The following is a 25,482-nucleotide window of genomic DNA, read 5'->3' as shown; positions in this document are numbered from 1 at the left end:
GCCCATAACGCCTGGCTGATTTATTTATTTACTTCCCCTCATGCGCAATTCTGGAGGTAATCAGCAGTTGGTGCACGCTGACCGGTCACTGCGCACGTAGCACGTGAGCCCTTACCACTAGATCAACGGGTAATGTTAAGGGCTCAGGCCGGTTTTAGGCGCGTGCTGGTTTCAGTTTTACCGCATGCCCTGATCAATTGTCCCATTAAGCCCTTTTTTGCAAATGCAGTAAAAACTGTCCCAGCGCAACCCCCAAAACACGCACCTACACTATCGCAGGACACTTTTTACCGCAGATTAATAAAAGGACCCCTAAGTGCTGAATATCACACTTAATTGGCTATGTGTTAGGCAGGGCCGCCGAGAGACTGGGCCGGGCCCGGGGCAAGGCCGCCCCCGGTGCCCTGCCCCTGCCGCCCCGAGGTCACCGCCGCCGCTCCCCCGTCCACTTCCCCCAGAGGTCGCCGCCACTCCCCCCCCCCCCCCCCCCCCACCGTCTGCCACCGGGCTGGGCCCCCTGCATTGAAATCGCAGTCTCACCTTCGTGAAAGCAGCGCTGCAGGCAGCAGAACGCCTCCCTTCGGCCCTCCTTCCCTCCTTGTGTCCCGCCCTCGCGGAAGTTATGTCAGACGAGGGCGGGACACAGGGAGGGAAGGAGGGTCGAAGGGAGGCGTTCTGCTGCCTGCAGCGCTGCTTTCACGGAGGTGACACTGCGATTTCAATGCAGGGCGCAGAGGGTCGACGACGGAGGGCGGGTGGGACTGCGGCATCCGGGGAATTTTGTCCCCCCTGCCCCCCCCCCTCTCTCGGCGGCTATCGTGTTAGGCTCCACAAACCTGGAACTTCAATGCTAGCGCCCAGACATGATCCAACATTAAGTTTACGGGGTTGATTGCCGCCAGCTGAATAATTGGGCCCATAAGTGCTGGTATTTTAGATACTCTAGGAGCAGGCAACCCACTGGAGTGGATGAACGCAAACCCCCACGAAAGACAAAACCATCAGATAGAAAGTGCATAATATTTGGATGTTGTACTTATAATTGTTGTTTAAAAATTAGAGTAATATAATTGTGCATACATTTTTACAAGTTATTTTAAAATCACTTAAAAATGCATACATTTTAAAAATTATTTTTCATTTTTTTATATACAATGTTTGTATGTATGTTATAAGTTTTTTTTTGTTTTTACATTTTAGACTCCTGAGGCAGGCCTGTGGCCGAAACACAGTACTGTGTCGAGTCTGTGAATAAAGTTATTTCCTTTACCACCATAGTTCGGTTTCCCTGGAGTCATTGGTTCACTTCTCACTTTCTATTTGATGATTTTAGATACTCTAAACATTTATGTGTTCCACTTGAGAACTATGACCTAGGTCACAACCACCTGAAGCTTTCTACCCCCCCCCCCCCCCCATATGATCAGTTGTTTCCAGTTGTCACTGGGTACTTACGAAGCTGACAGTTCTTCCCTATGAATGGAGAGGGACATTTACAAGTATAGTCACCACTAAGATTCTGACAGGTACCACTATTTTTGCAGGGGTTTGTGGAACATTCATTCATACCTGGACAAAAAAAAAAGGCAGAGAGAGAGTGATAATTAATATGAAGAACAAACAATGTAAAAGCTGGGCAATGTGAATAGATGGGTGCAAAGTGTTGCCACTATTGTATTCCCAGAAATGCTTTTACAGTCAATTCTTGTATTCAACAGATGGACGGTGGAATGCAGGGCCGCCAAGAGACTAGGCCGGGCCCGGGGCAAGGCCGCCCTGCCTCCCCCCCCTCCCCGCCGCTGCAGTCCACAGCTCCTGGCCCCCTTCATTCAAAGCAGCAGTCGCAGATGGCGTCTCTTCTGGCCTTCCCTCCCTTTGTCCCGCCCTCGTCTGATGTAACTTCCGGTTTCCGCGAAGGCGGGACACAAGGAGGGAAAGCCAGAAGAGACGCGATCTGCGACTGCCGCTTTGAATGAAGGGGGCCAGGAGCCGTGGAGGCAGACATGTGAGACCGGGGACTGCGGCGCCGGGCCCCCCTTGGAGGCCCAGGTCCAGGGAATTTTACCCCCCCTGTCCCCCCTCTCGGCGGCCCTGGTGGAATGATGGATCATCCAGTAGACATTTTCCCTGTGGCCTTCCTTTGTGTTATTTCCTCAGAACTGTGTAATTGAACTCCCTTTTTTTCTTTACTGAATTGTACAAATGCCGGGGGGGGGGGGGGGGGAGAGGGGGGTAGGGGATGGCAGCACTTCATGCCATGATCCAGAAATTAACTGGGTACCAGCCAATATTCAAACCGGCAGGGCTGGCTGAAGAGGTTGTGGCGTCCTGGTCCAACTTTTGTTTTTGCACCCCCATACCCCATATTCTACCTTTCCCACCCCCTACAGCACCTTCCACAATTCCGCCTTCCCTCCCCCAATCACAAATTGGCATCAGAGTTTGTGTACCTGAATCTCTTGTGGATCCTGTATTTCTCTCTCTCTCTCTTACTCATTCTCTCTCTATCCACCTATGGTCTATCATCTCCCCATCTGCCCAGCAACACCCCCCCCCCCCTCAATGCTCTGTCATCTTCCTCCTCTTTCCCAAGTTCCCTCACCCATAGACTGGCATCTATCCTATACCCCTACCCCTGCAGATCTAGCACCCATCCCCTTCCCTCCCTCTTCCCCCCCCCCCCATGGGTTCAGCACATCTCCCATCTCCCCCAGAAGTCCAGGACCTATCCCTCTTGTTCTCTAAGTCTACCCCCCCCCCCCCCCCGAGTCCAGAACCTCTTCTTCCCTCAGCACCCGCCCCCCATGAGTCCAACAAACTTTTCCTCTTGTTCCCTCAGATCCCCCATGAATCCAACTCTTCCTCTTGTTCCCTCAGCCCCCCCCCTCCCTCCAGCACCTCCTCCTGAGTCCAGAACCTCCTTCTTCCCTCAAACCTCCCTGTCGAGAAGCTCCCCTCCCCCCAGTGAAACCAGTGCCTCCCTTTCCCCCTCCCGTGGAACCAGCGCTGCTCCCTCTTCTTTCCTCAACCCCCCCCCCCCCACCACCAGTCTAGCACTGCTTTGTCCTCTCCTCCCCTCTCTGTCAGACCTGCTTTGTTTTCATTAACAGCCCCTGCAGCGATAACAGGCCGCCTGAGCCATCACGGGATCCTTCCCTCTGCCGCGTCCCACCCTCGCGTACCCAGTAAATTGTTTCAGAGGGGCAGAACGTGGCAGAAGGAAGGATCCGGTACCGGCTCAGGCAGCCTGTTATCGCTGCAGGGGCTGCTAAAAAAAACAAAGCAGGTCTAACAGACCAAGGGGAGGGAAAAAGACAAAGCAGTGCTGGACTTGGTGGGGGGGGGGGGGGGGTTGAAGAAAGAAGAGGGAGCAGCACTGGTTTTATGGAGAGGAGGGGAGAAGACAGGGCAACAAGAACCACTGGCTTAACCTATGAGGCCAGTGACACCAATGGCCCAGGTGTCTGGCACCCTTTATCACTTGCGCCCTGGACCACAGCCTCACCTAGTCCATAGGTTAAGCTGGACCTGCAAACCGGTGCCTAGTTGACTTTGCTGCATAAAGTAAGGACAGCCTTTTTTTCTGTCCTAACTTTATGAGGTTGCTCAGCCAGTTAGCAGACTGAAAATCTCTGCTAACCAGCTAGGTTTCTGCACTGCCCTAACTCCGCCTCCGCACCACCCACAAACTAGCCGGTTTCGGCATGGCCGGTTAGAGCGGATGTTCAGCAGAACTGTACAGTTAAGTGCCACGGAATATCTCCGGTTAGCCCTGGAAACAAGCAATTTAAACAGCCAGGAGCCTCTCCTGGCCGTTTAAACTGCTTTGAATATCGGCCCCTTTATTTTTATTTACTCTCCAATAGAAATTATTCAAGCACCTCTACTTGTTACAGAAAAAGAAATGCCCGTATTATCCTTCCAAGTGTAAAAAAAAATAAAATAGAAACAACAGAGATCTTATTCTTCCGAGTCTTCCTAAACTAGTCCACAGTTGGAGGGAGATCCAATTACAAAATTCACAGGAAAAAAGCACAAAAGAAGAAAATTAGACTAAGAGGTAGGAGTGGCAAAAAAACAAACAAAACAAAAAAAAAAAACCCTTGCAATTCCTCCACCCCCTTTACTCTATAGGTGAGCTAGTCCCAGTATATACAGACCCAGAAGGGTTAACAGAAACCTGAACCTCTTCAGTTTTACCATTCATACTACTACTACTTAACATTTCTAGAGCGCTACTAGGGTTACGCAGCGCTGTACAAATTAAAGAAAGAAAGTTGCTGTGCTTCAAAGAAAATGCAACAAGCCCCCCCCCCCCCCAACTCCCCCCAATGTTTAACTAAACATTTAAAGGGAAATGTTAGGAAAAATTAAACCCCCAAGTTTCAGAACAGCAGCTAAATTTATGTTTGCTTCTTCTGTGTATATTTGGTAACATCAGGAACTCTGGAGTTCATAAACTGTAGAATATGGGCACAGCCATGAGTCTGACCAGGGCCTAAGGCCCAGATGATCAAAAGCCCTGCGCTGTTCCAAACAGCACCGGGACAGCGCAGGGCTTTTCTGCATCGATGATCAAAGATAATGCATGCAAATCTAAGCAGCGCTATTATCTTTGATTATCATGTTGAAGTGCGGGAGAATTGCGCCCGAGCATGCGCTCAGCACAATCCTCCCGCACTTGTTTGACAGGTCTGGGCTGTCAAAAGCCCAAACCTGTCAAACAGCCTGGCCCGCGGCCCGAACAACGAGGCCCCCCCCCCCCCAAACCTCCAGAAAACATCGTGGCCGTCGCCGCCGGCCAAACCCTCTCCCACCCTCCCACCCAGCGACGGGGGTGGGGGGGCTGGAGGATCGGTGGGTCTCCAGCCCCCGAAACCCCCAGAAATCGTTCTTCCATCGACGGGGGGGGGGGGGGGGGCTGGTGGTCCGGTGTACCTCCAGCCCACCCCAAATCCTCCCCCCAGCGTTGTCTTTAAATTCCCTGGTGGTCCGTGGTGTCGTGACACCCCCCTGGCCCCGTCCCAGCCCCCTCCTGGCCTCCCTACCTTGTGTTGGAGGAGGGACGCAGCCTGCCAGCCTCCCTCCTTTTCCAGTCAGTCGTAGCCCAAAATGTAAGGGAGCGATTCCCTTACATGGTCTGTAGCCCCGCCCAGTGCATCCCAGAATGCAGTGGGCGGTGCTGGGCGCCGCCATTTTGGGCTACAACTGACTGGAAGAGGAGGGAGGCAGGCAGGCTGCGTCCCTCCTCCAACAGAAAGGTAGGGGGGCCGTGGGTTTCGAGGGCTGGAGACCCACCAGACCTCCAGCCCCCCCCCCCCCCTTGATGGATCGACAATTTCTGGGGGTTTCGGGGGCTGGAGACCCACCGGACCTCCAGCCCCCCGTTCGAGTTTGCCTTGGGGGGGGGAAGGGGGGCCTGCCAGCATGCAACTGCATGCTGGACAGGGCTCACCATTCCTCCCCAATGATCCGCAAAATCTAACGCCAGCTCAGAGCTGGCGTTGATTTTGCTGCGGCCAGCAACCCAATCTTTGGCGCGCTGGTCGCTGATCATTGGGGATGAATGCGTTAAGCGCCAATTAGCATGCATTTGCAAGCTAATTGCACTAGAAGCCCTGTTTAGCATGCATTTGCATGCTACTTGCGCTGAGAGCCCTCGAGTGCGGTTTCAGGCGCTCGAGGGCTCTGATCATGGGTCGGCTGCAAACTCTGGCACTGGTATGGCGTTAACAGCCTCTAGCGCCAGAGTTTGCTTTTGATCATGAGGGCCCAAAAGAATAAACAGTTATCTAGCCAGTGTGACTTTAGAAACTTATGAGATGCTGAAGACACCCTTTGTTCTGGGAAAAGAGAAGTGTCAAAAGTGTGCAGGCATTTGAGAGAAAGGAGAATTCATAAAAACCTCATAAACAAGGTAACATGGTTTAACAACTTAAGGGGAATAACATAAGGGAAATAGATCCTGGGAAAAAGAGAACTATATGGACCTCTGTGGAAAGTACCCAGTAAAAATGGAAAATAACTTGCAAATGAATTGTTAGCTTGTCAATTTTAGTATATAAGCAGCTGTATCAGAGCATTACTTCTCAAACGTGGCCTTCCTAGCCTTTTATCACTCCAAATTGTGGGTGGCTAATACATAATAATTTGGGGTGGTGGTAAATGACTAGACAAGTAAAAAACAAAACCTTGTACCTTAGCTCGGAAATACATTTTAAGGAGTCACGCCCTGTCTGAATCTAACACATAAATTATTAATAATGTAGAGACAACAAGCTCGGAATCAGATCTTTGAACAAAATCAGTTAATTCCAAACTATCCATATCTAAGGAGGATATCTGTCCAACACCCTCCTTCTTCCTAGACTCTGGGAAACAGTGCGCTTTAGTCAAAATGTGGAACCGATTCCACTGGAACCTTGAGAACAGAACCAAACTTTTTGAACATTTCCAGTGCAGATACGTTTATTAGGATTTGCTATACGACCATTAACTAACTTGCATATCACAGTGGTGAACACTGCTAAAAAATTAACACAAAATCAGAAAGGAAAGGAACTATAGATTTAAATAGGAAAAGCAGCACTCAAACCAAAGAGTAAGATCCACAAAACAAAGGAGGGAGGTAGCACAAAATAGGTAAGGATAATGGTAAAAGAAGAGCAAAACCTAAACCTAGGCAGAATTGAAAGTTGAGTCACGTTTTCAAAGCAACTTTAAACTTCTTAAAAGAGGGCTCAGCTCGGATAGAAAGGGGCGCAGAGTTCCAGTGAAAAGGGGGGGGGGCAAAGAAGAAAGAACTGTGTGTGGTGGATTCTGTGCGTTTCCGAGACTTGGGAGGTAAAGGTGATAATCACTAACAGGCAGATGATCACAAGCCCTGCGCTGTTCCAAACAGGGCTCTAAAATAGCGCTGGAACAGCGCTGTGCTTTACCGCACCCTTACATGGTCTGTAGCCCCGCCCAGCACATCCCAGGATGCACTGGGCGGGGCTGGGCGCCGCCATTTTGCGGCAGCGTCAACCCAAGGAAGAGGAGGGAGGCAGGCTGCGTCCCTCCTCCAACCAAGGCCGAGAGGGGGTTGTCTTTTACGCTGGACTACCAGGGATTGGTCGGACAACGCTGGGGGGGGGGAGTTGGGGTGGGCTGGAGGTCCACTGGACCTTCAGCAACCCCCCCCCCCCAGTCGCTCGCTGGGTGGGAGGGGGCTTGGCCGGCAGCCACTAGACCACCAGGGACCATTTTCTGGGGGTTTGGGAGGGCTGGAGACCCACCAGATCTCCAGCCCTCCCTGAACCTGGGGGTGGGATCGTCGGGGGGACCGGAGGTCCACCGGACTTCCAGCCCCTTTGTTGGCAGGTTTGCTTTGGGGGGGGGGAACGGGGGCCTGCCATCATGCAACTGCATGCTGGACAGTGCTCACCATTCCTCCCCAATGATCTGCAAACCCTAACGCCAGCTCGGAGCTAGCGTAAGGTTTGCCGCGGCCAGCGACCCAAATTTTGGCGCGCTGGCCGCTGATCATTGGCGATGAATGCACTGAGCCCTGTTTAGCATGCATTAGCATGCTACTTGCGCAAAGAGCCCTCGAGCGCGTTGTTTCACGTGCTCGAGGGCTCTAATCATGGGGCGGTAGCAAACTCCGGTGCTAGTATGGCGCTAACAGCTTCTAGCGCCGGCGTTTGCTTTTGATCATGAGGGTATAAGAGAGCGGAGGAGCCGGGCCAGAGAATATGGAATGGTAAAGTTGGAGAGATAAGAAGGAAGGCCAGTTCTAAAAGCCTTAAAAGTCAAACAAAGAGCCTTGTAGATGATCTGCTTATCAATGGGAAGCCAGTGGTGTTTAACGAATATAGGGGGTAATTTAATAAATGGCACCCGAAGTTACACACCAGGATGATCCGTGCTAAGCTAGTATTCTGTAAAAGACGCTCTGTGTACAACAACCTTTACAGAACACTAGCTCAGTATGCATTTCGTACCGAACTTTGGCCACGATCATTTACACTTGCCAAAGGATGGTGTAAGTGCTCACGCTGAATGGATAGCACTTAGGTGTGCAAATCCAGGTAATTCTATAACACCACCTAATTTCTGGGAATGCCCCTGACCCGCTCATGCCCCTCCCATGGCCACGCCCCCTTTGAAGCTGCGTGCTGTAAAAATTAGGCGCCCGTGCTCTAGAACAAGGAGTAGGGCAGATCCGCGTGCAACTCCTAATTTCTGTCAATTGCTTGTTAACACCAACAGTTGGCTGTTGGCACCTAATCAGCTAATTAGTTTGCAAACGACCTATACAGAATCTGGAAGAGAGTGAGCCCGCGAGGAAAATTCAGCAGCCTTGAGTTCCGACATCTATTGGCATTCTCCAGTGCTTCTGATTTCTGAAGGATAAAGTCTAAATCTTTCATATTGACAGTCTCTCTCTCTCTCTCTCTCTCTCCTGTACTTTTATCATGCAATCTTCTGTCTCCGCAATCTGCTGTTTAAATTCTGCACATTCAGCCTGTGTCGCAGCTCGTTGCAGTACCACTCTCTCTGTTTCCTCCATTTAAAGACAAATGCATAATGCAGACTCACAGAAACAGAAGCCTGCGCAGCCTTCTACATGGAATGTTGCTAGTGGAATAGCAACATTCCATGTAGAATCTCCAATAGTAGCAACATTCCATGTAGAATCTCCAATAGTATCTATTTTACTTTTGTTACATTTGTACCCCGTGCTTTCCCACTCATGGCAGGCTCAATGCGGCTTACATATTATATACAGTGGTGGAAATAAGTATTTGATCCCTTGCTGATTTTGTAAGTTTGCCCACTGACAAAGACATGAGCAGCCCATAATTGAAGGGTAGGTTATTGGTAACAGTGAGAGATAGCACATCACAAATTAAATCCGGAAAATCACATTGTGGAAAGTATATGAATTTATGTCTTTGTCAGTGGGCAAACTTACAAAATCAGCAAGGGATCAAATACTTATTTCCACCACTGTAGCCTATCAACCTTCTACTTACGGCCACCGCCTTGTCACACTGTTTTGTCGCCTTCAGATCCTCAGATACTATCACCCCAAGATCCCTCTCCCCGTCCGTACATATCAGACTCTCACCGCCTAACACATACGTCTCCCGTGGATTTCTACTCCCTACGTGCATCACTTTGCATTTCTTCGCATTGAATTTTAATTGCCAAACCTTAGACCATTCTTCTAGCTTCCTCAGATCCTTTTTCATGTTTTCCACTCCCTCCGGGATGTCCACTCTGTTACAAATCTTAGTATCATCCACAAAAAGGCAAACTTTACCTTCTAACCCTTCAGCAATGTCACTCACAAATATATTGAACAGAATCGGCCCCAGCACCGATCCCTGAGGCACTTCTCTACTCACCTTTAAGGGAAAGGGAAATGGGACTTGATATACTGCCTTTCTGAGGTTTTTGCAACTACATTCAAAGCAGTTTACATATATTCAGGTACGTATTTTGTACTAGGGGCAAAGGAGGGTTAAGTGACTTGCCCAGAGTCACAAGGAGCTGCAGTGGGACTCGAACTCAGTTCCCCAGGATCAAAGTCCACTGCACTAACCACTAGGCTACTCCTGTGCTCCATAGTACATTTCACACTTAACTTGTATTTTATTTACCACTTATCTTCGCAAATCTAAGCAGTCTGCAGAAAATGCAAAAGATATACAAGGCAGAGAAAACAAGCTTAGGAAGCCTTCTGTAGGTTACAGTTATAAGTACGGTATCACTGACTTAAGGGATGAAAGGTAGGAAGGATAGCAACAAACTCAAGAAGTACAACAAAAGCAACACAAAGGTGAGACCCAGGCCACGGGATAAGTACTACCGGGTTAGCTTGGCTAAAATATAGCTCTTAAGGCCATTATAAACTTTTTAAAGGAAGTTTCTAAATGTATATCATGAGGCAAACCATTTCAAAGAAAAGGCACGAACATACTAAAGCATGCATGTCTCGTGAAGTCTAAATGTACATAAGTATTGCCACACTGGGACAGACCAAAGGTCCATCAAGCCCAGCATCCTGTTTCCAACAGTGGCCAATCCGGGTCAAAAATACCTGGCAAGATCCCCCCAAAAAGTTCAATACATTTTATGCTGCTTATCCCAGAAATAAGCAGTGGATTTTCCCCACGTCAATTTAATAATGGTCTATGGACTTTTCCTTTAGGAAGCCGTCCAGACCTTTTTTAAACCCCGCTAAGCTAACCACATTCTCTGGCACTGAATTCCAGAGTTTAATTACACGTTGAGTGAAGAAAATGGATGTTGAGATGGGACGGTATGATAGGGAGATTCTGCTGTGTAGAATGAAGCGATCAAGTAGATTCAAATGGTGTAAAGTGAGCTATAAAAAAATGGAGACATCCCAGAAGAAAATGGTAACAATTATAACCAGTAACCAAAAGGTAAATGGAAGACAGTGTTCTTCCATCAGGACTGACTGTCATATTTCCTGGCACACAGAAGTAATTTCACAGAGGTATTCTGTTGGCAGCAGTTTCCGGATTTAACAACGTTTCAGACCCTGATATAGAGAGTTACACTAGTTCCATCGAGAGGGTGCAAAGGAGTGAAAGAGGATTTTGTAAAGCTCTCTGGTCCAGAGGAGAACAAATCTCTCTATATAAAAGGCAACACCAAGGTTCTATGAAGCCTCCAGCCGGAAGTGTGAAGGGGGCGAGATATCCGGTTTCCCTATGAGTGTCTGCCCCGCCATCTCTGTAACACAGTCAGTGAAGGAAAACAGCAGAGCACGAAATCAAATCGCTGGCTCTGTAACAGTGAAGGAGTCAGAGGGGGGAGGGGAGAGAGGCCAGAGGGCAGGGACACACACACTCCCACATGCACACAGAAGAAAACATTGCTAGCCCCCGTTTCATTTGCATCAGAAACGGGGCTTTTTTTTACTAGTATACAATAGAACATAGTACAGATCTCTCTATATAAAAAGCAACACCAACGTTCTATGAAGCCTCCAGCCGGAAGTGTGAAGGGGGCGAGATATCCGGTTTCCCTATGAGTGTCTGCCCCGCCCTCTCTGTAACACAGTCAGTGAAGGAAAACAGCAGAGCACGAAATCAAATCGCTGGCTCTGTAACAGTGAAGGACTCAGAGGGGGGAGGGGAGAGAGGCCAGAGGGCACGGACACACACACTCCCACATGCACACAGAAGAAAACATTGCTAGCCCCCGTTTCATTTGCATCAGAAACGGGGCTTTTTTACTCGTTTTCTATATTTGCTTCACAGTAAAAAAAAAAAAAGACATTCACTAGGTGAGAAATCTATAAATCAAACATCAGACATTTATTTAAGGTGCACATACTTTTAGTTATGGAAAAATGGAGGTATAAAAGTTTAAAACCACCATTATAAACACAATTCTCAGGTATCTGCCACCTCTAAATTCCACCTGTCCTTCTTCACCTTAAATCAAATGGCCAGAACTATTGGTGCCAAAAAATTGGAAATTGCATTTTTTTTTTCACTCCCAGCAGATATGAAGTACCTGGTGCAGCCTACGCTACTATCTAGGCTTCTCTAGAGTCTTGAAGGATTAAATAAGGTTTTGCTATTTGGGTGTGTTTGGTTTGCTGGTTCATTATCCCCCAGACAGAGACTGAAGGTCTGCAGAGAGTGAATAAGCTCCCAGGTATTTGCAGTGACTGAGCTTCTGTGAGTCATGCTAGCAAAGTATCAACTCCAGTTCTGGGACTCTGCCCATTGCTTGTGTTATGGTTGCCCTGGGTATTAAAAAGAAAATGTCCTTGGCACAGCTGTAAAACATCTTTTAAAAAACAAGTTACTAACTAGAGGAGCTCTGCTAGAAAATACAAATTGTTCAATGGAATAATAATTTCCTGTTTCATAGTCAATGCACTCGTTTCCAGTTTCCATGAAAGTTGGAGCCTAGAACTAGCTGTTGAGTCTAATCGATTCCTCAGCGGAGAACATGGTAAACAAACTGCACAGCAGATGCAAGACAAAAACTGTTTCTCTAGATCGCAGCAAACAGAAACGGGAACACTGCAAAGCTAATGTAATGTACTAAGTTCTAATGTATGATCCCATCATAAATTAGAACTGACCCGTCTCTGTCTATGCTGCCTTGTAAAATGAGGCAGGTTTCTGATGGCCATTCCATTTTGAAGCACATGGAGATATTTCAAGGAGCCTCTTGAAAGATGCTGCCGCGGCTCCGCACTTCCATTTTTTTTTTTTGTTTTTCACGGCCGCTGCTGCTCATCTCTCCCTCTCTCTCTCAAACCTCCATCTCCCATATCTCTCAAATACTCTTCCCTCCTCTGCACATAAACATCCACAGAACTCTCAAACACCACCTGAAACATACTGTCATAACCCCTAAGGTACTCTCTCCAACATAGCCCTCTCTTAACCCCCTATAGCTTGTTCTCCTGACCTCCAAGCCCTCTCTTTCCCCTTGCACATTTTCCAAAGCTTGGCTTCTCTCTCCCCTCTCCCTCAATGGCATAGTCCCTGCTGAGGCACACACCTCTCATTTACCCTCTCCCCTCCCAGGCACACATCCATCTCACTCTTGCCCCAGCCAGGCACACGCATATCCAGCTCATCCAATCCTCCCTCCCAAACACAGCCCGGGCCCCCTCAAGGCACACATTCAACCTCTTTCCCTCCCTCCCAGGCAGAGCAGAACCTCTCTCCCCCCCCTCCCCCCAAGACACATGACTCCTCCCCAGAACTTAGTTCCTCTTTCTCTACCCTCTGTGGTATTCTCCCCTTTTCCATAGACTCTCCACAACAGGATAAACTATTTCAAATATTTTGCCTTCCTCTGGAGCCTAATCTGCTAAGAGCAGAAGAAGAGGAGGAGGAGGAGGAGGAGGATGAAAGCTGAAAGCGCTGCAGGTCAGGCTGCATCCTCCTCCTCCTCCTCTGGCACTCAAGCCTGACTGAAGTAACTGAATTGTGCAGCACACCTTAGAGCCCCATGGATGGTTCACATACTTCAGTAAGGCAATATATGAAACAGTTTGTCCTGCAGCAGGGGTTTCGTTGGAGAGAGTGCTGTCCTGCAGAAACAGAAACTAAATTCTGGGGATGTGAGGGCAGGATTCATTCATTTATTTACTTTAAATATTTACAGCCAACCTAAAAACCTAGGAAGATTACAAAAAAAATAAAACCATACATAATAAAAACCCAAACAAGTGAGATAGATGCAGCTGACCTGGTAAGGGAAAGGGAATGGGACTTGATACACCAACTTTCTGTGGTTTTTGCAACTACATTCAAAGTGGTTCACAAGATATGTACTTACTTGTATGTGGGGCAATGGAGGGTTAAGTGACTTGCCCAGAGTCATAAGGAGTTACAGTGGGAATTGAACCCAGTTCCCCAGGATCAAAGCCTGCTGCACTAACCATTAGGCTATTCCTCCACTAGCGACATTCCATGTAGAATCTCAAATAGGGAAAGGGAAATGGGACTTGATACACCAACTTTCTGTGATTTTTGCAACCATATTCAAAGTGGTTCACAAGATATGTACTTACTTGTATGTGGGGCAATGGAGGGTTAAGTGACTTGCCCAGAGACACAAGGAGCTGCAGTGGGAATTAAACCCAGTTCCCCAGGATCAAAGCCTGCTGCACTAACCACTAGGCTATTCCTCCACTAGCAACAGTCCACGTAGAATCTTAAGTAGAGAGGTGTGGTAGCCGTGTTAGTCCACTCTTAAGGTTTGCATGTTTTATTTTGTTTGATTTCTATTGATAACATGTAGAATCTCAAATAGTAGCAACAGAATCTCAATAGCAGCAACATTCCATCTAGAATCTCCAATAGTAGCAACATTCCATGTAGAATCTCGAATAGGGAAAGGGAAATGGGACTTGATATACCACCTTTCCATGGTTTTTGCAACTACATTCAAAGCAGTTTACATATTATGTACTTATTTATACCTTGGGCAAAGGAGGGTTAATTGACTTGTCCAGAGTCACAAGGAGCTATAGTAGGAATCAAACCCAATTCCCCTAGATCAAAGTCCACCGCATTAATCACTAGGCTACTCCTCCACTCCACAACTAGGCATTCCACAACAGTGGACCAGCCACCAAACAGTCAATCAACAAATGCACTGCAGCCTCTGACCTTAACCTCCTCTCTGGGCAGTACACTGCCAGAACTTGCAAAACATACCAAGGATTCATGACATAAAACATTTGATGAATCAGAGACAAAATTTTGTACTGAAATTACTACTACTACTAGTTATTTCTATAGAGCTACTAGACGTACGCAGCGCTGTACACTTGAACATGAAGAGACAGTCCCTGCTCGACAAAGCTTACAATCTAATTAGGACAGACAAACAAGAGATAAGGGAATATTAGAGTGAGGATCATAAAATAAATATTATAGTGGGCCCCTAAAATATCAATACATCTATCGGGAAAACTGCACAAGTCAAATTATTGCAAAATGCAACATAGAAAATTAATGCTCAGTCGTGCACAAAGAACACAAATGCCAAATACAGAATAAGTGACCATAAGTTAAACTGAAACCCCAAGAAGCCAGACCTTGCATGACGTACAACACCAGAGAAACAAGAAAGAAAGAGATATTCCTTGAACTTAAAAAAGCTTCCATCTGTGTGCTGCTTAAGGAAAATACATACAAAATAGTAACAAGATAGTACTATACACCAGAGAGACTGAAAAAGATGTTTCCATTTATAGCCACGGAAGACTGTTGGCGTTGCAACAATGCTACGGGTACATTTTTCCATATTTGGTGAACATGTGTACTTTTGTAAGCTTTTTGGAAGGAACTGTATTATATCTGGTAACTGAATTCCAGTGCTGTTAAATGTGTACATTTTTTATACTGTTTCATGGTAGTTCTATTATCAGGTTTCAATTTACTGTTTTCAAGTTTACCTCATTTATTGTATTTATGTTTATTCTTGGTTACTTTACTATTGTTACGCTGTTAACAAAATTTATGTTAAAATACTGTTTAGGTGAATCTTAACACAGAGAAAATGCATTGCCTTATACTGTCCTCACTCTATAACAAGCTCAAACCCTCCACCTGAATCACTCCTGAGCTTACCCTACCAATCTCTAAGACACTAACCGCCTTATTTTCAAAAGAGAAAGACGCCCATATTTCGACCCAAATCGGGAGATGGGCGTCTTTCTCCCGTGGGCACCCAAATCGGTATAATCAAAAGCCGATTTTGGGCGTCTTCACCTGCAATCTGTCGCGGAAACGGCCAAAGTTGACGGGGGCATGTCGGAGGCGTGGTGAAGGCGGGACTGGGGCGTGTTTATCGGCTGAGGAGAGATGGGCGTCCTCGGCCGATAATCGAAAAAAGAAAGGCGTTTTTAGCGCGAATTTGGGTCACTTTTTTGGACCCTATTTTTTCACGAACAAAGTCCCAAAAAAGTGCCCTAAATGACCAGATGACCACTGGAGGGAATCGGGGATGACCACCCCTGACTCCCCCAGTGGTCACTAACCCCATCCTACCCAAAAAAAACTTTAAAAACTTTTTTTTCCCAGCCTGTATGCCAGCCTCAAATGTCATACCCAGCTCCATCACAGCAGTATGCAGGTCCCTGGAGCAGTTGTTAGTGGGTGCAGTGGACTTCAGCCAGGTGGGCCCAGGCCCATCCCCCCCTACCTGTTACACTTGTGGTGGTAAATGAGAGCCCTCCAAACCGCCCCCAAAACCCACTGCCGCCCGACTCATATTTGGAAAAACTAAATATGAAAATGCAAAACCCCTGAGAGAGAAGCTTCACTGGCTCCCACTTAGGGAACGCATTACGTTCAAGATCTGCACGATTGTGCACAAACTCATTCACTCAGACACCCCAATCTACATGCTAAACCTCGTAGACCTACCTCCAAGAAACGCCACAAGATCATCCCGCAAATTTCTCGACCTGCACTTCCCCAGTTGTAAAGGACTAAAGTACAAACAGATGCATGCGACCACATTCTCGTATTTAGGCACGCAAATGTGGAACGCACTGCCTACAGACTTGAGAACTATCGGCGAAACAACTATTTTTCGCAAATCTCTTAAGACATATCTCTTCAGCAAGGCATACAATGAGAACTAATAGCCACAATAATTCACCCGACAATCCAATCAATTAAGATAACTCATCGACTATAGCTACCTTTAGCACCCTCTCCTTCTCCTTCATTTAACCTCTGCACAATAATAAATGTATATGTCACCTTGCAATGACAATGTTATCAAAACTATGTAAGCCACATTGAGCCTGCAAATAGGTGGGATAATGTGGGATACAAATGCAATAAATAAATAAATAAACTGTACCCACATCTAGGTGCCCCCCTTCAGCCATAAGTGCTATGGTAATGGTGTAGAGTTGTGGGGAGTGGGTTTTGGGGGGATTTGGGGGGCTCAGCACCCAAGGGAAGGGAGCTATGGACTTCAAAGGTAGTTAACTTTTTTTTTTAATTGTTACAAGTGCCCCCTAGGGTGCCCGGTTGGTGTCCTGGCATGTGAGGGGGACCAGTGCACTACAAATCCTGGCCCCTCTCACGACCCAATGCCTTGGATTTATTCGTTTTTGAGCTGGGCGCCTTCGGTTTCCATTATTGCTGAAAAACGATACCGCCCAGTTCAAATCCGCACAAATCCGATGCATTTGGCTGGCACAAACTGTATTATCGGAAAAAAGATGGACGCCCATTTTTTTTCCAAAATACGGTTTGCCCCGCCCCTTCACGTACCTGTTCTTGGAGATAGACGCCCATGGAGATGGGCGTTCGCGTTCGATTATGCCCCTCTAAAAATACTAGGAGTTACTGTTGATAGAAACTTGACACTAGAGCAACAAACAACCACCACTAAAATATTATTCTTCTCACTTTGGAAACTAAAGCGTATAAAACATTATTTTCCAAGAGAAGTATTTCGCAATTTAGTTCAATCACTAGTTTTAAGCCACCTTGATTACTGCAATGGAATTTACGCAGGGTGCAAAGAAGGGCTTCTAAAAAAAATTACAAACGGCCCAGAATACCGCTGCAAGACTGATCTATGGAAAATCGAGGTTCGAGAGTTCAAGACCATTACGAGAGCAACTGCACTGGCTTCCAGTCAAGGAACAAATCATTTTTTAAATTTGCACCTTGGTGCATAAAATCCTCTACGGAAAAGCTCCAGCTTATATGGATACCCTTGTCAATTTGCCACCAAGGAATTCTCACAGATCATCACGTTCGTTCTTAAATCTCCATTACCCCACATGTTGTGGCCTCAAGTACAAAACCACTTACGCATCCTCCTTTTCCTTACATTAGCGCTCGCTTGTGGAATGGATTACCTAAATCTGTAAAAACTGTTCACAATCACCCAACTTTCAAAAAATCACTCAAGACACACTTATTTGGAAAAGCTTACGCAAAAGCCCAGCCTTACATCAGTAACTCTTGAACTGTATGTCTCTATTACCCTTTCCCCTTTTCTTCTCCTCCGTAATTAGTCGCCAACTTCTTCAACTTAAATGTACTTGATTGTTGCTGGATTGATGTAAGCCTTTTTAACTTGATGTAAGCCATATTGAGCCTGCCTGTGTGTGGGAAAATGTGGGATATAAATGCTATAAATAAATAAATAATCTCTTAATAAAGGTAGTTAATAAATCCCAATAAGATACCACAGGCTCTGGGTAGTCTCTTCCTCTGTGAGCCTACATTTTGCCTGTTGGGTTTGGGCAATCTAAGGGGTCGCAAATGGTAAACTTGTGTTAAAAGGATTTGTCTCACAGCAGCAAAGTGTGAAATAGCTGCACACTGGAGGCAACCTGTTGGCCCCACACTACACACTTGGGCAACTCAAGTTTGAGTGGTTCGAGATTTGGAACAATTGACTGACTCTCATCATGTTTGTTTTAATCCTGACCAGGAGGAACGGATATAATTATCTAATATGCTTTCCGCTATATGAGACTCTTTGGTTTTGATATCTTTGAGGGGCGGAGGGGTATTCCTATCTTTTTCTTTACCACTTGTGCCCACTGAAGAGTACCTGTTGGGCACCATTTTTGGTTTATTACCATGTTTTAGGGTAGGGGGACTAGGGATTGAGAGGATTCGGGGAGAGATTATTGTGTTTTATATGTTTATGGCTTTGCTGGATTTAATTATATACTCAAAAATCTTAATAAAAACTGAAAGTAAAAATAATAAAAAAAAAAAGAAACAAGAAAGAAAGACAATTCCTCCTATGCAAAATATAAAGATGGCACATGCCAGGGATGGTGTTAGAGGGGTGCAACTAGGGCAACTGTCCTTGGCTCCCTGGCCAGAGAGAGCCCCTAGCCTGTCGGAAGCTGAAGGCAGAACTGCCCAGTAATGGGCTTTGGAGTTCCCTTCCAAATTTCTGCCCTAGGCCGCAGCTATGTCTAACACCAGCTCTGGCAAGATGTACATTCCAAATCTGACACATTCTGATCACAATATTGAAAATAAAATTATTTTTTGTTGTCTGGTCATTTTATTTTTCATATCATATTGGTCCCGGTCTCTGGTTTCTGCCTTTCTTTGTCTTCTCTTAACTCACTCAACAGGGACTCCTGTCCATTTGACATTTCTTCCTTCCCTATGTCCACCATTCACGTCTCATCACTGTGTCCTTATATTTTCTTGTCCAGCATCTCCCGTGTTCATATCCCTGCATCCAACACTCCACTGTGTACCTATGCACCCCATGTCAAGCATCTCCCTTCTGTGTTCCTATTCTTCCCATGTCTAGTATCTCTTCTCTGTGTCCATATGCCCCCCCTAATGTCCAGCACTGTCTCTCTATTCCCATATCCTCCCCATACAGCATCTCACCTTTGTGTCCCTGTCCATGTTCTCCCACCCAACGCCCATCATCTTATCTCTATATCTTACCTCCCTATGTCCAGCTTCTCCCCTTTCTCCCTCCCCACACCAATGAGTGGAGGAGTGACCTAGTGATTAGGGTGGTGGACTTTGGTCCTGGGGAACTGAGGAACTGAGTTTGATTCCCACTTCAGGCACAGGCAGCTCCTTGTGACTCTGGGCAAGTCACTTAACCCTCCATTGCCCCAGGTACAAATAAGTACCTGTATACAATATGTAAGCCGCATGGAGCCTGCCATGAGTGGGAAAGTGCGGGGTACAAATGTAACAAAAAAAAATGTGTCCCTCTCCACATCCAGCTTCTCTCCCTCTCTCTTCTCGCCCCTTCTGCTTCTGGCTGATTTCCCACTGTGGCTTCAGCATTTGACCCTCACTTCCTTTATCCCCTTGGTCCAGCATCTCTCTCCCTTCCCTCTAACTCCTCCCCCCTCCTGCTAGTCTGGCATCTCTCTCCTTTCCCTCTAACCCCCCCCCCCCCCCCCCACCTCCCACAGGTCCAGCACCTCTCCCCCTTCCCTCGAACCTCCAGTCTCCCCTGCAGGACCAGCACCTCCCTCCTCAGCTTCCAGCCTCACCCTTGCAGGTCCAGTACCTCTTCCCTCCTTCCCCCTCCCACAGGTCCAGCACTTCTGTACCTTCCTTTCCCTTTCTCACTCCCACCACGGTACTTGCACTTTACGATACCGGAGCTGCCCAGCAGCAGTTCACACAGGCCTGCTTTGGGGCTTTCCCTCCAACGCATTCCGCCCTGTGTAAACAGACAGTTGCATCAGAGCAGGCGGGATGCGGGGTCTACCCTGTATAAATAGAAAGTTGCATCAGAGCAGGCGGGATGCATCAGAGGAAAGGCCCTGAAACAGGCCTGTGTGAATTGCTGCTGAGCAGTGCTGATAGCGTAAAGCGCAAGCACCATGGTGGGGATGAGGTGCTGAACCTGCGAGAAGGGGGAGGAAAGGGAGTGAGGGATGCTGAGTCATGCATGGCTGGGGTGTATGCTTCTCGGTGAGCCTTGGGTGAAAATGGGTGAGCCTGGGCCCACCCAAGCCCACCTGTGGCTGTGCCCCTGGATGCAGCTTCCTTGGTCCCTATGCAGAATTCTGTGCACAAATGCATGGTGTTCTGCACAGATTTCTCTCAGGAGTATAGACCATCTGGATACAGCAATAATGGCAACATATCAAATTCAATAAGCCAAACCAAACTATCTTTATCATAGCCCTGACACTGTGCTGCACAAGACTTAACTAGTGACCACTCACTCAATGAAAGTGTTATGTTACAATGGGACAGCTTACTGATGTCAACAGATGATGGAGGAGTGGCCTAGTGGTTAGAGTGGTGGACTTTGGTCGTGGGGAACTGGGTTTGATTCCCACTGCAGGCACAGGCAGCTCCTTGTGAGACTCTGGGCAAGTCACTTAACCCTCCATTGCCCCAGGTACAAATAAGTACCTGAATATATGTAAACCGCTTTGAATGTAGTTGCAAAACCTCAGAAAGGCAGTATATCAAGTCCCATTTCCCTTTCCCTATTGGAGATTCTACATGGAATGTTGCTATTCCACTAGCAACATTCCATGTAGAAGCCTGCCCTTGCAGATCAGCAATGCGGCCACGCAGGCTTCTGTTTGTCTGACGTATGTGCAGGACGTCAGACTCACAGAAACAGAAGCCTCCGCGGCTACATTGCTGATCTGCAAGGGCAGGCTTCTACATGGAATGTTGCTAGTGGAGGAGTAGCCTAGTGGTTAGTGCAGTGGACTTTGATCCTGGGGAACTGAGTTCAATTCCCACTGCAGCTTCTTGTGACTCTGGGCAAGTCACTTAACCCTCTATTGCCCCAGGTACAAATAAGTACCTAAGCCGCATTGAGCCTGCCACGGGTGGGAAAGCGCGGGGTACAATAAAATAATCCAGGAAATCATTTGCCCTTATACTGGTACAACTTTATCTACCATACCGAAAGTACAACCTATTAGGTTTAACCCTACTCTGCAAAAGCACAGTCACTACTTACTGTTCTGGCAGTGTACTCCCTCATATCCTGGGGGGCAGTTACATACATATTCAGTAAATGCATCCCCCCGGCGGGTGGAAGTTACCACCTGACATTCTGCATTGTGATGGCACGGATTCGGATGGCAGGGACCTAGTAAGAGGAAAGAAAGAACTGTCAGGAAAGGAAGATTATTTTTAGCCAATATCACTCCTTATTTTGAATCCTTCTTTCTGAGGCAAAACTAATGCCATAACACTCAGGAGAGTTATTTTCTTATCGGTGTGGGAGAAAAGAATGCAAGAGGCAGGGAGGGAAATAGCTGAAGGTCAATGCAAAATGCTCAAGAAGAGTTAAAACACGAAAAACAACAAGGAAATTGGCAGAATTGCTATCACCTCCTCTCACACAGTTTCACAACTTGGCTACCTCTGTTTAGGTATTTTGGACGACTCTCGCAAGATTCAAAAGCATGTTTACTGCAGCCATTCCTGTGCGCTGCCAATGTGTCCAATACATCGAGAGGGCAATTTTCAAAGGCATTTCTCCCTGCAGATAGGTATTTACCCTGGTTATGATGACCTGAATGAAAGCTTCCCTCCACTGCGCATGTGTTTTAGTGTTCGTTTGGACATGTTTAGGTTGAGAAGAAAAACAGCACACATACAACCGATTCCCAAAAGAAGACATGCTATTCGGCACCCCTCCTCACTTCTGCCACCAACATAAATAGTGGGTCCAAAGCCACCAGACATTTTTAGTGCCTGCATTTTGCACTTGCTGATTTTCAAAGATAAGTAACGCAGATAGTTGACCTTCAAACCAGGGGTGGACTGATAGTGATCTGGGCCCCCGGGCAGAAAGGGTTATTGGGAACCCCCGCCGTTGTTACCGCCATCACCCCCTTTGTTTCCAGCACCCCCCCCCCTCCCCCCTGCATACTACAGCCTCCCTAGGCCTACCTTGATGAGCCCTGGTGGTCTAGTGGTCTATTCAGGAGGCAGGAAACAATCCCACTCTTTCCTGCCTGCCATTGCTGCTCTACCTGGCACAGCCGCTTCCTCTTAATGGGTGCCGAGACTTCCTGCAACAGTCTCGTGAGTCTCGGCAGTCCTGCGAGAGTGCTGCAGGATGTCTCGGAAGCCATTTTGAAGACACAGCGATACCAGATAGAGCAGCGCAGCAGGCAGGAAAGAGTGGGGTTCTTTCCTGCCCCCAAAGAGGCCACTAGACCACCAAGGCTTGAGCACTGCCCGGCTGCCCGTACGGTCAGTCCATCCCTGCTTCAAACATTTGAATAAATAATCCATGGAGCTTGCAAGCACAAGCCTGTCTGAAAATCTCCCCACTATGTAATCTCAGTGTAATTATGACTAAGTAAACTTTGAACATTTACTAAGTTTCATTCTTTAATTGAAGGACTGTGGTTCCTTTGCTAGGAAGGTCACCCAATTATAGTTTTATCTGGATAATCTAAAAGCCTAAAAATGTTCCTGAACAGATTTATCGCTGAAAAATCATGACAATTTATCACTCTTTGGGGCCCTTTTGGTAGAATGCTCTGAAATCTGGGCTTAACCGAATCTAACGCAGGACGTTCCCATGTCCTTAGCCCAGATTTAATGTGCCACATTTTTGAGGCATTTTCCATTTTTTAAATTTCAGGTCAGCAACTAATTTTGGCATTAGAATGCAGTCCCTAAAAAAGTTAATGTGGGAGCCCTTACCACATCCTATTTGCTAAGTGTTCCCATGTTAACTCTGCGTTAGCCAGTTAGCACATGCTAAGACCAATGTTCCAGCTTCCATACCCATTCTCAGCCCATGGCATGCCACCACTGTTCCCTCTAAGACGAGTGGGAATCCTCCAACTGCATTGCTACCACTGGGGGGGGGGGGGGGGTGCTTCAATATTCTGTTTTTAATCACTAGAGACAGGCAGGTTCCCTAGAGTCCTGCAGAGCATGGGCGTAACTGCTATGGGGCCACAGGGGCCTGGCCCCCGTAGATTTGACCCTGGACCCCGCTACCGACGACCAACCCCACCCCCCCTCCTGCCATCACTCCGCCGTTGCACCTCACTTCCCTTTGCTGGCGGGGGACCCCAACCCCCGCCAGCTGAAGTCTCCTTCCTTCCTTTCATTTGGGTTTGGTTTCTGACATCCTGCAAGCATGTACAACGTGCAGGACGTCAGACTCACAGAAACAAGTTTCTGTGAGTCTGGCATCCTGCACGTTGTACATGCGTGCAGGACGTCAGAAACCAAACCCAAACAAAGGAAGGAAGGAAGGAGACTTCAGCTGGCGGGGATTGGAGTCCCCCGCCAGCAAAGGAAGGTGAGGCGCGACGGCGGAGTGACGGCGGGAGGGGGGGTTCAAAGTAGTTGGAGCCAGGTGGTGGTGTCGTCGTCGGGCGGGCGGGCGGTGGTGTCGTCGATATCTTCGGCGAGAGGGGGGGTTTAAAGTAGTTGGAGGTGTTGGCGGCGGCGGGCGGGGGTGGTGGTGGTGGTGTCGTCGTCTTCAGCGGGGGGGGGAGATCAGCGGCACCGGGGGGGGGGGGCTAAAATGTGCCCCCTCACCTCGGCTCTGGCCCCCCCCCTCCACCGTTGAAATTCAGATAAGCCCCTGCTGCAGAGGCTGCCTGTTCCTCTCACTATTGAAAATATGATAGTGAAACAGTAACCCCTCCCCCCCCCCCTTACTGGCAGAACTGTAAGCGGAGGGCTCCCACTCAGCTTAGAGGGAACAGTGCATGACACCTACAAAAACATATATATTTTTAAAATAGCAAATGTGGCCAGTTAGCACACGCAAACAGGTCAAATACCACAAAACATTTTAACGTGTTTTGCAGGAGCCTGTTTTTCCCGTGCTAAGCATGCATTAGGCTTAATGCCCTTTAGTAAATAGGCTCCTTCCTCTGTAGTCTGTGCATTAATTTTTCTTGCTAGACTTTACCAACACCCAAAATATTGTAAAACAACTTCAGCTTTCCTTCTCCACTGCCCAAAATACAACAGTGTAAGTTATACAACAAAATGTCTCACCTAAGACCATCTCTATCTTCCCTACTAACTCCTTAACTTCCTTTCCTCCGTTGTCCGTGAGAATATTTATTCTTGGTGGATACTAGATAACAGTTGGTACTTTGATGATGGTGCAGTTGTTCACAAGTTCCCATTCATTTTACTGTCTCTTTTTGGTTATCTGTACCCATTTATCTCTTCCTTCTCGTTCCTTATAGTATACTATACACTTTCTCAAACAACTGTTCTATATAACATCAATCTTTATTATTTTATTACCATCATAATTTTGTAACATCTTTACACTCAATGTTCTTTATCTCTTATTAAAACCATTTAACACATATCAACATGTACATCATCCATCCACTCAACCACACTCTAACGACATTATTAAGAGTTATTCAATTCTTAATAAAGAGATCTGTCCATGTTTCTGAAAGTCTCTTCTGATGGTAGAATATACTTTTGCCTCATACCAAGAAGTTTATCAGTTGAAATCAACTTTACAACTTCAGATTAATCCACTGTTCTTCGCTCCATCTCCTTGGAGCTAACGCAACTCCTTCATTGCAAACAATTATATTTTGTGTGTCAAATCCGTTAAGAACTTCTTTTAACATCCAAAAGAGGAAATATGCAATTGTTCTTCCACGCATTTCTTTTCCAATTGGTACACTCAGGTTTCGTGTTGTTCTAACAATCTTGAACCTGCACGTACTGTGACCGTCACGTACGTGTTTCACTCATAGAGCGTCTTCAGGAGTCAACAGTTCGGCTACCATAAGCCGCTAGACACTCGAACCACACCATACCCTTGTGGGAACGCCCATAAGACGCCCACGCATGCACATCTTACGGGCATTCCCACAAGGGTATGGTGTGGGTCAAGTGCCTAGCAGCTTATGGTATTGACCCCTGAAGACGCTCTATGAGCGAAACACGTACGTGTTGGGTCACAGTTCGTGCAGGTTCAATACTGTTAGAACAACACGAAACCTCAGTGTACCAATTGGAAAAGAAATACGATGAAGAACAGTTGCACGTTTCCTCTTTTGGATTTTAAAAGAAGTTCTTAACGGATTTGACATACGAAATATAATTGTTTGCAATGAAAGAGTTGCGTTAGCTCCAAGGAAATGGAGCGAAGAACAGTGAATTAATTCAAAGTAAAGTTGATTTCAACTGATAAACTTCTTGGTATGAGGCAAAAGTATATTCTACCATCGGAAAAGACTTTCAGAAACATGGACTAATCTTTTTATTAAGAATTGAGTAACTCTTAATAATGTCGTTAGAGTGTGGTTGAGTGGATTGGATGATGTGCATGTTTATATGTGTTAAATGGTTTTAATAAGAGAGAAACAGAATTGAGTGTAAAGATGTTACAAAATTATGATGGTAATAAAATAATAAAGATTGATGTTATATAGAACAACAGTTGTTTGAGAAAGTGTATAGTATACTAAGTACAACTAATTATTGAAAGTGTACCTGTATAATA

General features: G+C 46.8%; 1 protein-coding gene across 2 annotated transcripts in view; it reads right to left on the bottom strand.

Moving 5' to 3' along the window:
* The window catches only part of MFGE8 (milk fat globule-EGF factor 8 protein), a 158,199-nt gene that overhangs the window by 75,531 nt on the left and 57,186 nt on the right, over positions 1-25,482 (bottom strand). For both annotated transcript variants that reach the window (XM_030189697.1, XM_030189698.1), the window contains exons 3-4: positions 20,974-21,105; positions 1,456-1,569 (exon numbers count right to left, since the gene is read on the bottom strand). In XM_030189697.1, the coding sequence (XP_030045557.1) occupies positions 1,456-1,569; positions 20,974-21,105 (246 nt within the window). The remainder of the gene's footprint in view (positions 1-1,455; positions 1,570-20,973; positions 21,106-25,482) is intronic.

This window comes from Microcaecilia unicolor, chromosome 1 (assembly GCF_901765095.1).
Source record: "Microcaecilia unicolor chromosome 1, aMicUni1.1, whole genome shotgun sequence".
Lineage (NCBI taxonomy): Eukaryota > Metazoa > Chordata > Amphibia > Gymnophiona > Siphonopidae > Microcaecilia > Microcaecilia unicolor.
This window is presented reverse-complemented; position numbering and strand designations above follow the sequence as displayed.